The sequence below is a fragment of the Dermatophagoides pteronyssinus genome, unplaced genomic scaffold (genome assembly GCF_027571235.1).
Source record: "Dermatophagoides pteronyssinus isolate colony J.1.1.1.1 unplaced genomic scaffold, Derpt_VIB-CSIC_2022.12 sq0029, whole genome shotgun sequence".
In the NCBI taxonomy this organism is placed as follows: Eukaryota; Metazoa; Arthropoda; class Arachnida; order Sarcoptiformes; family Pyroglyphidae; genus Dermatophagoides; species Dermatophagoides pteronyssinus.
This window is the reverse complement of record NW_027461553.1, coordinates 350,036-365,211: the sequence shown is the minus strand read 5'-3', so window position 1 is coordinate 365,211 and position 15,176 is coordinate 350,036. Positions and strand designations below refer to the sequence as shown.

Genomic DNA, 15,176 nt, shown 5'->3' with positions numbered 1-15,176 from the left:
TGAATGTACGAAAGTTGAAACATCATCATCGTCATCATTATCGTCATCATCATTATTTTCAATTATCATCCAGCAACGACAACAACAGTCGATGGATGATATAGATTTCTAAAAATAATTTTTGTCAACAAAAAAATAGCTATGGATGGAATGTCTCTCTCTCTCCATTATCATTGGAAAAAAATGCGATAAAATTATTCGAGTTCACATCACACACACACACACTACCATCATCGTCATTCACAAAAATTGAATACCGGAATAAATTACTTAGTAATGATCATCATCATCATTGTTTTTCTCTGGTATAAAAAAACAACGTCTACTGCCATCAAAAGAAGTGAAAATATCGTTCACCAAAAAGGATTTCGTTTCGTTTTTTTTTGTTTTTTGCCTGTTGAAATTCTTAATGCAAACAAGGGAATTCTTATATACAAGGATTACGAACACGAACACACAGAGAGACAAGAAAAACACATTTTTCATTGTAAGAAGAACATGCAAATATGTCATTGTGGATTCAGCTGGGTTAATTTTTTTTTCGTTGAAAAAAAACATAAAATAATTATAACAACAGTAACAAGAAAAAAAATATGGCCTTAATTTCTCTCACTCTATATTTGTTATAATTAACATTTTGGTTGGTTAACCATTAGGATTTTACATTTTCAAATTTATCGTCTCTCTCTCTCTCTCTCTCTCTCTCCCACTTCTCAAGACCTGGATTTTCTTGTTCAAAAAAAAAAAAAATTTCTGCTAAAATAATGATGAGAAAATATGCAAAAAACATCACAAAATTGAATAAAATTTTTTTTTTTCCAAAGAAATTACATTAAAGGTGAAACATGAAAAACATCAACCGAATCAAGTTGATAATCTTTTTTTTGATATTGATAATGATTACCCGCGATTGATGTCAAATTGGTCAAAATCAAATTTATTTATTTTCTTTTCGAAAATTTCGTTCCTCGCACTGCCAGTTATCATTTCTTTTTTTTTTTTTTTTTTTTTTTTTTTTTTTTTTTTTGGTAAAGCATCCCTTATCAGGAAAAGCAACTGACTGACTGCTTGATTGAGGTTATCTTTTTTTTTGCAATCATCATCACCAGTAGCCTTTTTTCAAAAAATAACCCAATATTTGCATGATTGTGAATAACGTTAATTAATTTCATCAATGCAGGTTAGGAAATTAGAAATCAAAAAAAAAAAAAAAAAAAATTTGCAATTCAAAAAAGTTTGAATTTTTTTTTCCGTTTCAAAGAACCCGTGCTGCCATCTGTAGTGGAAAAAGTTTTTATTTTATAATTTAAAAAAAAATGTTTTCAATAAAAAATTTCAATTTCTGCCTATTATGTGAGCGAATTATTATTATCTGTAGTCCGATTAGTAATGTTAATTTTAAAAAAATTATTCAAGTGATGCAATGATATACACAGCCAATGTAGGTTGATTTTTGTAAAACGTTGCTCATTTCACATAACGTTCCAAATAAATTTTTGTTCGATTCAATTCTTGACGAATTTTTGTTACTTTTGTATCGGTTGAATCGAAAACAGATGAAAATAAAAGCAAATCATTGATATAGCCAGAAATTAGATCCAATGCTTTCGATGCAAAATGTCTAAGGGGAAAAAATATTTTTTTGAGTTAAAAATTTGATAAAAAACAAACAAACAAAACAAACCTGTCGATTGAATTCATATTTTGATTAATCAAATAAATCAAAATATCCAATAAATCAACTGGATCAAGCAAAATACCACCAGTAGATTTATGATTAATTCTTGATTTATAAATTTTATGATAAATTTCAAACAAATTTATTAATGAAATTTTCAATTCCAATAATGTTTCTACAAGCCAATATGGTTCATATGTTTGATTTTGATTCGATGATTCCAATATGGTTATTATCAATTCTACCATAAACAAAACGAAAGAGAAAAAAAATAAATTTCAATTCAAAATAATGATTAAGCTAATTACCTAATGGAAAAAATTTCTCCGTATTCATATAAAGTACACCTAATTCTTTGATTTTATTACGTAATAATGTTTGCCTTGTTTGTACATCAGCCATTCGAATCGAACGTAATTCTTTATCCAGAATATTATGCCAAATATTTTCAATCAAACTAATATCATCATGACCAGCACAATGTAATATTTTCAATTGACATTCATATAGTTTAAATGGTTCGGCAAAATCCTGATATAATGTTGTTACATTTAATAATTGTTGATTAAGCATCTGTATTGCTTCTTCATATCTTGGTGGTTTAATTTTTTCCAATGTTGTTAACAGTTGCATTTGTATACGTGCTACTTCAATTTTTTCTTCCAATGTATGTAAAAATTCACCAGCCGAACCATATGAACCATTCGTTATAAGACGTGCATCTAAACTTTTCATACAAACAATAGCACGACTTAAATATTCAATTCGCTTATATAATGGTATTTCATTGGAATTTTGTTCAGCTAATTTGGCTAATATTTGTGCTGCAGCATTAAAATGACCATTACGTTCATAATAAAGCCATAGAAAATCCATTAATGCAATTGAATCATTAATTTCCGAAGTTTTTTCTTTTAAATATGTTTCCAAATATGATGATTTAATTTCCAATAATTTATCCATTTGATTATGTTCATAAAGCCAATTATAAAGTATATAATGAAATAATTCATCATTTGATTGTGTAGCCATATGAAGAATTGTTTGTGCATATTTTTTTGCATCATCTGGATTTGGATAATTCGCTATCGCTGTTGTTGTCGATGATGAAGATGACGAAGAAGCAGCCGTAACCGATGATCGTTGACAAAGTAATGATTTACTTTGCTGTACAAGACGACCATAAACATCCAATAATAATCGATAACAATCAATACGTGAATCATATATATTTTTTACTTGTAAATCTGTTTCCATTTTATCATGATTTTTATAATAATGTAATGCTAAACATTGTGGATCACGTTGTTGTCCAGTTAAAAGACAAATATCAACAATTGCTTCATACCAATTGATCGATTGAAATAGATCACAAATTGCTTGTAAATTAATTCTCGGTCCAATTTTTTTACATAATTTCAATGCATTATCCAACAAAATTTTACGATCATTTTCATTCGAATAGGATTTTGATTTCAATATCATTTCATGTACTTTTGCATGTAATGCATTTTCATTTTTATAAATCGATGGACAAACATCTTGTAAACGACGATTAATAATATCGGTAGTTGAATGATCTTCAATAAAACGTTGTACCAATGCACTTGCCAACATTGTTGTCATTTCAGAACCATATACAATTAATTCTTTAAAATTCATATTAGCCAATTGATTTTGTTTATCTTTAGTTAAATTGGCAACTATAACATGAAATTGATGTATACATAATAATTTCCATAGATTCAATACTTCTAAACAATGTTCAATTAATTTGAATAAACCAAATATTAGATTACGTTCAATTAATTGTTGATCATTGATTGAAAATGTTGTTGATGATGAATTTAAATATTTATCAGTTGTTTCCATAGTTGAAAATTTCATATTTTTCTTTAAAAAACTATAAAGTGATGTTAAACGTAGTAGATATACTTTAATTTCATCAACAGATATATTACTGGTAAGTAATTCTTGAATTCCTTCTGGTGTTTGTTTTTGATTAACGGTAATTGCTTTTAAATTCCATATCGGACGAATAATACGAGAAAAATAAATAAAAAGACCACGACATTTACCCGAACAATTTTGTAATGGATAATGTGTTTGTTGTTGTTGTTGTTGAAATTGTTGTTGTTGTTGCTGAAATTGTTGTTGTTGTTGTTGAGAAAATTGTGTCGATGATAATGGTGTTTGTTGTTGTTGTTGTTGTGACAATTCAAAACGATTCATAACATTTGTTTTATATGGACTATCATATGATGCAGGACGTACAGGACTTGGTAAATGATGAAGATTATCACCACTGCCTGAAATTACTGGCATCAATGATGGACTAGTCAATGGTGTCGATATAAATGGTGTTGATGTTGTTTGTGCCATACCAAATGTTGATGATGTTTGTTGTAACATTTCCGTACCATAATGAAAAAATGCTGATGTTGCCCATTCAATTAATTTTTCTTCACCAGTTGGTTGTGAATCACAAGCCAATATTAATGCAAATACACATGCATTTGATTGAAATGAACTAAAATTATGTAAATGAAAAAATGATTTTACCGAATCATTATCATAACCTTGATTTTCAATTAATAATTGTTTCAATTGATCAATTAAACGTGGTTTATAACCAATTATAACACCTTGTGTAGTGAGGAAAATAAATTTTCTTGGCATTTCAATATGCTGTGTTACAATGGCCGGTGTTTCCAATACAAATGTTTTGTTTTTGAAAAATAGACTTTGAAATGGTTTATATTCAATAATATTTGTTTCTTCAGCCATTGACCATATCCGGGTTTTCAATGGTATTATTGTATATAATTCACTTAATTCATTACGAAATGCAAATGAATCTGAACTTAATGACCACAAAGTATCTTTGTTATCAGTTTGATATGAAATGAAAATAAAATTTCTTTTTTTATAATAAGTTTGTTGAACGGCAGTTGGACGATGTTGTCCACAAGAAGCGGCAAAACCCGGTGGCAAACGAATATGCAACAATGACAGACCGAATGGTCGTTGTTCCGGTGAATTTAACGATGTAGCCGTAAAATAAAGACGTACACCAGTTTTAGTAACAGCAACCAAATTTATATAAATAGATTCACATTCTTCAATTGAATTTATCGATACAATCGATTTGAAATTTATTTCATCAATAGCAGATGCTGCTGCAATTGCTTCACGTGTTATTGATTGTATGGATTTTTGTATAATACGTTGTACGGATTTACCATCAATACCAAGATCATAAACTTCAATATCACCTTCTTCATTCAATGTATAAAGTATGTTACGTGCTTTATCAATATCAATCTGTATGATTGGTATTTGTTTAGAATTTTTCAATATTTTTGGTACCAAAAATGCAAACGAACTTATTGAATGATTAATTTTATGACAACTTTGTCCACCAAACCAACCATTATCTGATTGATAATGAATTTCATATAATGAACCATCATTACCACCAAAAAATATACGACCATCATCCGTAGATTGAATAACTTTTACTTCAACATTATCGGTCGGTATGGTGAATAATGGATCAGGCATTACCAATAAATCACCCAAATCACCATCCGGATTATTTAAATCACTAAATGTGATACCCAATAAAATAATTTCGGTAAACGTTACCAATACAAGAATATATTTGATATGTGATTTAAGTACACCTTGTTTTGGTTTAACCAATTCTACTTTGATTATCATACGTGAAAGTGCATCATAATAGGCAACATCCGTACCGGTATCATATTTCCATAAATAAACATTAGTATCGATAGCCAACCAAGCACGTCCAATACTGGTAAATATTCCCATTTCACAACGTTGTACCATTTGACCGAATTGTTCGATCAAAAGTTTTGGTAATGGAATTGTTTTTAGGCCAACAAATTGTGATAATGTTTTCAATGAATTACCATATTCTTCTAGATTTGGATAATCAAAATCACGTCGTCCAGATATTGATACAAAGCCGGGCGAAACTTTTAATAATTCAGTTAATTGTGGAAAAAATGAATCAGCTTGTAAAAATGAATCAACATAATTGGTAATAATATCAAGATTATGGCCACCTGATGACATTGTTTCGGCCGGTAAAGATGTCATCATCGGATTGTTGTTCATCATTCTTATCGAATTATCGGCTGTTGTTGTTGGCGGTGGTGACTGTATACCAGCACCAGCGGCAACATTATTATTATTGCCTGTTGTTGTAATACTGGCGCCAATGCCTGATGTATCAACATCATAATCGAAAGCAACAGTCGGCATTGAATCCAATAGCATAGTTTAGTTAGAAATGAAAAAAATTCACTTTGTTTTTGCAATGTAATCTTTCAATGTTGTTTGATGATGATAATCAAAAAAAAGAAATGCAATGCCGCGAACGAAGAATAAAAAAACGGCTGCAGCCAAAAAAATGTGGAATCATATGAGTAACATTCATAGAGAACGTAACAAAATGCCACGTGATTTTGTCAATCCCAAAAACACATGTTTCATCGATTTGAATCATTTTTTTTTTGAAATTTTCATGTTTTTAATTTGAACAAAACAATGTCAAAAATAAAGACGGAAAAAAAATCTCGTCAACATAATGAAATACAAAAACAAGGTATACAATTTAATAAAGTTTTAGGACAACATATACTTAAAAATCCATTGGTTGTTACCAGTATGGTCGAAAAGGTATGATTAATTTATTCTATTTTTTTTAAATTGATTTTCTGTTTACAAATTCAAACGAAAAACAAAATAGGCTGCATTACGATCAAGTGATGTTGTACTGGAAGTTGGCCCCGGTACCGGTAATATGACTGTAAAATTATTGGAAAAATGTAAACAAGTTATAGCTTGTGAAGTGGATACTCGTTTAGTAGCCGAATTACAAAAACGTGTACAAAATAGTCCAATGCAATCAAAATTAAAAATAATTATTGGTGATGTTCTTCGTAAAGATTTACCATTTTTTGATGTTTGTGTTGCTAATCTACCATATCAAATATCATCACCATTTATATTTAAATTATTATTACATCGACCATTTTTTCGTTGTGCAATATTAATGTTTCAACGTGAATTTGCACAACGTTTAGTTGCAAAACCGGGTGATAAATTATATTGTCGTTTATCCGTAAACACACAGCTATTAGCACGTGTTGATATTATAATGAAAGTTGGTAAAAATAATTTTCGTCCACCACCAAAAGTTGAATCATCCGTTATACGTTTAGAACCGATTAATCCACCACCAGAAATTAATTATAAAGAATGGGATGGTATGTTACGTATATGTTTTCTACGTAAAAATAAAACCTTATCAAATCTATTTCATCAAACATCGGTTATGGAAATGCTACGACATAATTATTTAGTACATTGTTCAATGAAAAATATCGATATTGTTGGTAATGGTGATAATGATAAATTCAATATCAAAGATAAAATAACATCAATACTAACCGAAATAAATTTTCAAATGAAACGTGCACGTACAATGGATATTGATGAATTTCTTCTATTACTTTGTACATTTAATAAACATGATTTTCATTTTTCTTAGGGCAAAATATTGATATGAGATAAATATGACGCACTTATTAAAAACATTTTAAAAAAACAAAAAAAAAAACATTTTTCTTTTTTCCATGATATTTTTTTTGTGTAGTTTTCATTTATTTGATTTTGATTTTGATTTTTTTTTTAATTTATTGATGATTTTGTAGAAAATTTTCTATCGCCTTAATCAATGTTCTTGGATATGATGATGTTGTTGCCCTTCTTTTGGCTAGTCGTTTCATCATTAACAATGAATATTTACGTTGTTGTTGTTGTTGTTGTTGTTGTTGTGGTTGTTGTTGTTGCTGTTTTGTATCTGAACAAAAAATTTTCGACATTGGACGTTGATTTTTCCGGAATATCATCGATGATAATGAATGAATATCCTTTTGTCGTGTTTTATTTTTTCTACTTTTTTCATTATTATCGATTCTAGTTAAAAGTGAACGAATAGTTTCTTCTTTGTCATCATTGTCATCTACTTTTTTTCTTCGTTGTCGTCGGCCATCGATCTTTTTTCTTGATTTTTCCATTTCATTATTATTATTAAAATTATTGTGTTTACTCATTATAGTTATTAATTTTTTAATTGAATCAGCATCATTCATAGCAGCCATCAATATCATTGATGGTGTTCGTAATGATTCAATTTTTCTAATAGATTTTCTTGGATTTTTTAAACATTTAGCCAATGTTACTGATGGTGTTTTATTTACAATAGCTCTTTGTCTAGTTCTTCGTCGGCTAGATTTAATACAGAAAAATTATTTTAATATTCAGAGATTTAAAAAACAAAAAGAATCTTACTCTCTGGTACGATTTCTGGTACGATTTCTTCGTACTTTAAACACAACACTATTATCTTTTTCTACTGATAATAATAATTTATCATCATTTGCCATTGTTTCTTTATAAGTGGATGAAATATTTAACGATTTTTTCGGTCTAGCTCTTTTTTTTCTAGTTTTTTCTGTTATTTTTTGAATCTTTTTCAATGATCTTCTTGGTTTTAATGATGGTGATCGTGATATTTTTTTTGGTGGTAATATTTTTGGTGATGGTAATTTTATTGGTGATGGTTTTTCCGATGGTTTTTCCGATGGTTCTGGTGGTTGTGCCATGAAAATTTTTTCCATATCCAATGATGGATATTGTTTTTTTAACCATAAATCCGATGGTTGAAGTACAGAGGGTATTTTTTTGTTAATACTTTTAAAATTATCTTTATTTTTTTTTGTTAGAAAAAATGACATCAAGGATTTTAGAAAAAAATAACATTAAGGAAAAACATAAGATAAGATTAGAAATTCCAAGAAAAATAAAAATTCAAAAACATACCTGATAAAGGACCAACAGCAACAATAACAGGATCAGTAGCCGCAGCATCATTATTATCATTGATATTATTAAGGTTATTGAACGCTTGTAATAATTTAGATGGCAATGGCTGTTGTTGGACAACAACAGATAAATTATTATTATCATCATCATCACGTTGTTGTTGTTGTTTTTCTTGTGGTTTTTCTTCTTGTTGTTCTTGTTGTTGTTGTTGTTGTTTTTGTTGAAGATCAATTTCTTTATCAATAACATCGACATCAACACCAACACCGCGGATTTTTTCATCAACATTATCAGCAACACCTTCAACAGCACCACCACCACCACCACCACTACCGCTATTATCATCATCATCATCATCACCAGTTCGTTCCATTTTTTTTATTATTATTGATCGATTGATTTATTTCAAGTGTAAAAATCACTTGATAAAATATAAAAATTCATTGATTTTATATCCAGATTACAAACAAAACAAAAAACAAACTTAATAAAACTTAATTTACATTTATAATTTAAATAAAAATTACATTCCACAGTTGTAACAGGAACGAGTTAAAATAGTTCTATTTATAAACGCGCGTTCGAATCGAACGTTCGATTTCGGAAAACATTCGAATCGAATTAGTAATGAACGAATATATCGATGATGACGAACGAACGAGCGATAATGAATAATTTTTGTCAAAAGTGAAATTCTAATAAAAAACAAATTGTTTCATTTTTTGTTTTTGTTTTTTTTCTGTTTCAACGTCATTTAGAATGGATGGTGGTGGTGAAATTGTTCCCCAAAATTCATTAATTAATTAATCAATTTTGTTTCTAAATATAGAAACAGAAAAAAAAATTATGACAGAATTTGGATGTTTTGATGACGATGGTGACGATAATCAAAGAATGTGATTGCAAATGGAATTTTTAATTTTGGAAAAAAAAATCATCCTGACCTTGACATGACTGAATAATTTGTTTGGAAAACAAACAAAATTCCGAATAAGAATAAGGTAAGTGGAATGGATTACGCGAATTTGTAATCTTTTTTCTCTTCCCCCTCGTAATGTGTAATTAGATTTATTTATAAAATTTTATAAATAAAAGTCAGAAAAAATGAATTTTTGGCAAATAAAATATTCCAAAAATGATGATGGTGGTGAAATTTCCAAAAAAAACAAGAAGAAAAAAAAACGAAGGTCATGAATTCATTCCTATACATTTTATCTTTGAATATTTCAGTTTCAATCGTTTTTCTTTGGAAAAAGGTGAGAGAAAAACAAAGATAAGGATTTTTTTTGTTTTGTTTCTGTGATGATCGATTGAGATTTTCCTGTGCTCAACAGAAAAAAAAATGAGAATAAAAAGCCCAAACAAGATATTTCAGAATCATTTTTTTTTGTTCAATGAATTTTTTTTTGAAACATTTTTGAGCGCTCGCTCAATTTGTTTATCTAAGTGTTTGTTCCATCAACAACAAGATTATCATCCACCACCGTTCGACGATTGTTCCATTGTTTTTTTCCCCCAAATGAATTTTTTTTGAATTGAATTTTTCGACTTTTAAAAAAGTTTCCAAAAACACTCATAATGATGATGATTTCAAACAAATTAAATCTGTTTTTGTTGTTGATCTCTTTTTGGTTGTTTATCAACATTGATTTTGGTTATGCTGAATCACGTTATCTTTTAAAACATAGACCAAATTGTACGGAAAATCATTTAAAACAAATTGAATTAAAAGTTGCTAAAATGATGCCAATCGGACCATTTGCCAGGAAATTGCCCGAAAATTTTGATCAAGCTAAAGGATTTTGCAAGTAAGTTTACCGGAAATTTCAACAAAAAATTGTTAAATTTAATTAACCCTTTCCTTTCCGTTCTATTTATCAATCATTTTTTTTTCAATATAGAGAATCAGTACGTTTAGTACGTGAAACTGAACAATTTTTTCTACAATGTTATCGAAAAGAAATGGCCGATTTAGCTAAAATTATTATCTATACATTGAAACAAAATATTAAACTTTATTGCCGAAAAAATACAAAACGTTTAGCCAAATTATTATCGGTTGCACCTTGTGTTAATAAACATATTAATCGTGCTGATCATTGTATCGGTCGTTTTATGAATCAAACAAAACAATTGGTTGGTTTTAAAAATGATAAAGATAAAATTAAATATGCTTGTTGGTAAGTTGTTGAAATTTTTGGGCTGTATTTTTTTTTGTTTTAATTAACCCTTTAACCGTTTGTTTGTCTTTTTTTTCATTTTATTGCCTCTGTTCAAACAAAGTAATTATGTTGAAGGTATGAAATGTGCACGTATCGTACTTGATGATGTTGTTTGTTCCGAAGAAAATAATGATGAATTAATTATGGATACAATACGTGGTTTAACCGGTAATTTTGTTAATTTTGTTTGTGGTGATTTTGATGAAACAACAACACTTTGTGATCAACTTGGTCCACAACCATCATTATCCAAACCAATTACAAAACGTTATTATACACCAATTTTTTTATTGGTCGATCTTATGGAATCGATGAAAAGTTTTCAAAGTCTTTGATCAACCAATATAAGAGAAAAATTGAAAAATCCTTTTTTTAGTAATTTTTTTTTGTTGTTTTTGTTAATTGATTTTCTTTTTACTTTTTTTTCTGTCATTATCATCTTAATCAGTCGAATTAAAAGTTAAAAATTTTGTAAAAAAATGAAAGTTCCGTTCGTACTATGTGTACGACCTTGACATTTTTTTTTTTTTTTTTTTTTTGAAATTTTGACCGTTGTCGAATCCAGATTGTTGGGTGTGATAGGAGGGTATCCACACACACAAGCGAGCGCAACACGATGGGCGGAGCATTTTCGCTCATTTAGCCTGTTGCGCCAGCTGTTCTGTTCTGTTTTTTTTTTCTTCGAAAGGTCGCAACATCTGTCACCGTCGTGTTCTGGTCTATTCAATGGACCATCTCTCTCCCCCTTCGTTCGAATCATTCTTGGTTGACAATTTTATTCCGAAAAATCTTCGATTTTTTTGCTTGTTTTGTTTTTTGTTTCAATTTCTGTGATAAAATGACAACAACAACATTAAGATTTCAAGATTCAATCAATTCAACAATGTCATCATCAACATCATCATCGAATCATGATCAATTTAAAGCAACTAAAATGGTAATTTTGATTGCAAACATTGAGAGTTTTTTGTTTTCTTCTGAAATTTTCAACTGATTCAATTGCGTTTTTCTTTCTATTTTTTCCGCAAAATTTCTTCAAAAGTGGAACGATGTATTACAAGCATTTTATTTAGGTATCGAATTAAAAAAACATCGTCGACAAATGAAATTATATCAAGATTGTTTTACAGCTACCGATGCTATTACATGGTTAAAACAATATCTTAATAATCAACAACAACAACAACAACGTTTTAATGATAATAAAATTACAAGGTAATTCGTTTTTTTTCGTTGAATTATAAATTGAAATTACTGAGATGACTACTTTATAATACTTTGTTTACAAATAAAGATTACAGGCATTGAATTTATTACGTAAATATTTGGAAGCCAGTATTATTGAACCTGTAAACAATCGAAATGGTGAAATTATTATCAAAGATAATAATGATCTTTATCGTTTTACAAAAAATTTGGAAAATTTTTCATTTTTAACATCGAAAAATAATGATGATACCGTTATTTCGAATGATAATGATGGTGGTGGCAAAGAAAATGTTGATTCAAAATTTGAATTAGATATTCGTGAAAAGATTAACATTTATAAACAAGTAATGTGGTCAGAATTGAATCGATTATGGCCATCATCATCGATTCAATCGATCGACGATCATTTAAAATTAGCCAATATTGATGGTCAAATTATAATGAATAATGTTTGTCGTTTAAATCAAAATGGTATTGTACAATTAACAGATAAAAATGATGATCTACCACCATGGATAATGTCAGCAATGAAATGTTTAGCTAATTGTAAGTTGTGTTAAAATAGTGTTCTGTGTTTAAAAAACAAAATTTTTTCTTTTTAAGGGCCAAAAGCAACAGGCAGTGCAAATTGTTTACCAAAATATCCTGGATTTGAAACCGATGTTTTTCAATTGATTCGTGATTATTTTATCAATATGGAAGAACCAATTATACCATCATTATATTATCAACTTTTCCTCAACGTTTATCGATTGTATCGATCTTGTTTGAAGACGAATGTTGATTATCAATTTTTCATTGATAATAATGATTCAACAAAATCCAAATCCAATACAAAACATATTGATGATGATCTTGGTTTACCGGCTATTTGTGTTTATGAAACTGCATTTTCAAGTAAAGAACCTGTTACAAAAATTGTTCCTATTGATGAATTATCGGATATTTTTCCAAATTTTTTACACTATTTTCGACAACAAAAACATCAAAAATATTCATTCAATCATAACAACATGAATCATTCGAATGAAACAAATACATTTCGAGCATTATCAACTATGCCGAGAAAAAATCGTCGAAACAAGACAACAACGCCGACGTTAAACACAACAACCGATAATTATCATGAAAGTCCAACCGAAAATAGTGAATATATGTTTGACAAAACTTTTTCGACTAATTCGGCTCATCACCGATTCTATTCATTACAACGACAAAAAAGTGATAAAATTCGTTCATCCAATGATAATCATACGAAAAATTCAACAGATAATTATTATGAAATTTTACAATTAATATTATTATTATTACCAAATGTAAATCGAAGATATTTACAACTATTAATACGACTATTTGCACGTATATTGTCGAATAAGGAACTTTGTCTTTTAACAAATGATTCATTAACATTGAAAGAACATGTAAGTCCGGTTATGTAGTTATAGTTTCGAACGAATTTTTAACTTTGTCAATTTTAATTTTTTCAATTTTTTAACCCTTAATTATCATCATCTTCATTATAGATTGTAACAATATTTACACGTTGTATAATACGATCGAAAAATGAACGTGATTTTGATGAATCATTTACAAAAGAATTTGTTACATTTTTAATCGATGAATGTTGGAAAATATTTGAAATTCCATCGAAATTTCTTAATGAAATTGAAAAATCAATGGTAATTATTTTCTCCTATATAAAAAAAAATAGACTAAATTTGAATCTTTTACTTTTTGCTTTATGTAGATAAATGTACAGAATGAACAAAAAGAAAAAGAATCAAATGAATATTGTAAAAAAATATCAAATGAAGAATATGAATTACAACGTGATCAATTATCTGATTTAGCATTAAATGATTTATTACAGAATATTATGAATGATAATACAATTAGTGAACGTGATAAACTTAAATGGATTAAACAGGTAAAATTAAATTGATTTTGTTTTTGTTTTTGTTTGTTTTTTCTCTTATTTGTTTTTACCTTTCCATTTAATAGTTCAAAATGTATCATCCAGATGTATATGATGTTTATTTAACCAATCATAATGGAACGGTCAATGAACAACAAAATGAATGTAAACAAAAAATTGAAACTAAGAAAAGAAATCGAATACGATCATTATCATCATCATCAACGCAAGCAAATAATATTCATTCAATTGATACATTAAAACATGATATAAATAGTGTATTTAAAAGATTTTTTTCACTAAAAATTGTATGAAACAAAAACAAAACAAACAAACAGAAAAAGATATATTATGGACAAACACACACAAACATAATTAGAATCTATTCATGCAAATATACATGCTGTTGTTAAGCAAACAAACATTATTAAAACATTCGACGACTAAATGAATGTTTTGCGAAACAAGAAAAGAAAAAAGTTTTTCATTATTGATTTTCACCGAATTTTTCTGATTTTCTTCTTCTTCTTTCGAATATGACATGTTAAAATGAAATTGTCATGCTCTATATATGTCAAACATTGAAATGAATTTATTAAAATGTCTGTGATTTACTGATGGATTGTCGTTTTTTTTGTTTACTTTTTGTTCATCGTCAATTTTCATTTATTGTCATCGCATGCAGAGAAAGAAAGAGAATGACACAGACACACACGGACAAACAACATCTACCTAATGTAAAGACACACACACACACACACTGGGTAAACTTTTAGGGTAAAATATACAGGGGCCTTGCACAGAATATTCTGTATGACGATTCTGCTCTGCTCGAAGAATAAAAAAGGAAAATCACAGTATAAGTAACCCCTTGTAATTTTTTGTTGTTGTCGTTGTTGTAGATATATAATACAAAGAATTGAAAGAATAATTAGAATATTTTTTTTGTTTGTTAGTTTCATAATATTTCTACATTCTTATGCGATACAAAAAAAAAAAGAATTAATAATTCTCTATTCTGGATTCATGTATATATACATTCTGATTCTGTGCTGCTGCTGCTGTGAATGATGATAAAAATGTGTATGTTTTGTTTGGTTGGTTGGTTGGTTGGTTGTATTATTTTTCTTCTGTGTTTTGTATGATGATGGAAAAGATGGATATATGGAAGAAGAAAACAAACGACAGCGAATGAAAGAAAAAGAAGAAGAAGAAGAAGGAAAAAAAACAAACA

At 28.4% G+C, this 15,176-nt stretch overlaps 5 protein-coding genes across 5 annotated transcripts; 3 read left to right on the top strand and 2 right to left on the bottom strand.

The window, feature by feature from the left end:
- Positions 1 to 1,277: 1,277 nt before the first annotated feature.
- Positions 1,278 to 6,109, bottom strand: Nup154 (nuclear pore complex protein Nup154). Its single transcript, XM_027345913.2, has 3 exons — positions 1,987 to 6,109; positions 1,685 to 1,919; positions 1,278 to 1,621 (listed from the first exon to the last, which is right to left on the bottom strand). The coding sequence occupies exons 1-3, from the start codon at positions 5,981 to 5,983 to the stop codon at positions 1,468 to 1,470; spliced, it is 4,386 nt and encodes a 1,461-aa protein (XP_027201714.2). The 5' UTR covers positions 5,984 to 6,109; the 3' UTR covers positions 1,278 to 1,467.
- LOC113795715 (putative dimethyladenosine transferase) lies at positions 6,103 to 7,259 on the top strand. Its single transcript, XM_027345924.2, has 2 exons — positions 6,103 to 6,385; positions 6,456 to 7,259. Exons 1-2 carry the CDS (start codon positions 6,254 to 6,256, stop codon positions 7,257 to 7,259), a joined length of 936 nt encoding a protein of 311 aa, XP_027201725.2. The 5' UTR covers positions 6,103 to 6,253.
- On the bottom strand, positions 7,160 to 9,122 carry LOC113795725 (uncharacterized). Its single transcript, XM_027345935.2, has 3 exons — positions 8,594 to 9,122; positions 8,063 to 8,477; positions 7,160 to 7,999 (listed from the first exon to the last, which is right to left on the bottom strand). Exons 1-3 carry the CDS (start codon positions 8,967 to 8,969, stop codon positions 7,405 to 7,407), a joined length of 1,386 nt encoding a protein of 461 aa, XP_027201736.2. The 5' UTR covers positions 8,970 to 9,122; the 3' UTR covers positions 7,160 to 7,404.
- A 540-nt stretch (positions 9,123 to 9,662) lies between these two features.
- On the top strand, positions 9,663 to 11,174 carry LOC113795808 (uncharacterized). The gene is made up of 3 exons (XM_027346035.2): positions 9,663 to 10,404; positions 10,498 to 10,776; positions 10,880 to 11,174. Exons 1-3 carry the CDS (start codon positions 10,175 to 10,177, stop codon positions 11,151 to 11,153), a joined length of 783 nt encoding a protein of 260 aa, XP_027201836.1. The 5' UTR covers positions 9,663 to 10,174; the 3' UTR covers positions 11,154 to 11,174.
- Positions 11,175 to 11,396: 222 nt separating this feature from the next.
- Positions 11,397 to 14,564, top strand: LOC113795770 (DEP domain-containing protein 1B-like). The gene is made up of 7 exons (XM_027345995.2): positions 11,397 to 11,755; positions 11,861 to 12,033; positions 12,113 to 12,573; positions 12,631 to 13,448; positions 13,551 to 13,706; positions 13,775 to 13,954; positions 14,029 to 14,564. The coding sequence occupies exons 1-7, from the start codon at positions 11,657 to 11,659 to the stop codon at positions 14,254 to 14,256; spliced, it is 2,115 nt and encodes a 704-aa protein (XP_027201796.2). The 5' UTR covers positions 11,397 to 11,656; the 3' UTR covers positions 14,257 to 14,564.
- The last annotated feature ends 612 nt before the right edge of the window (positions 14,565 to 15,176 follow it).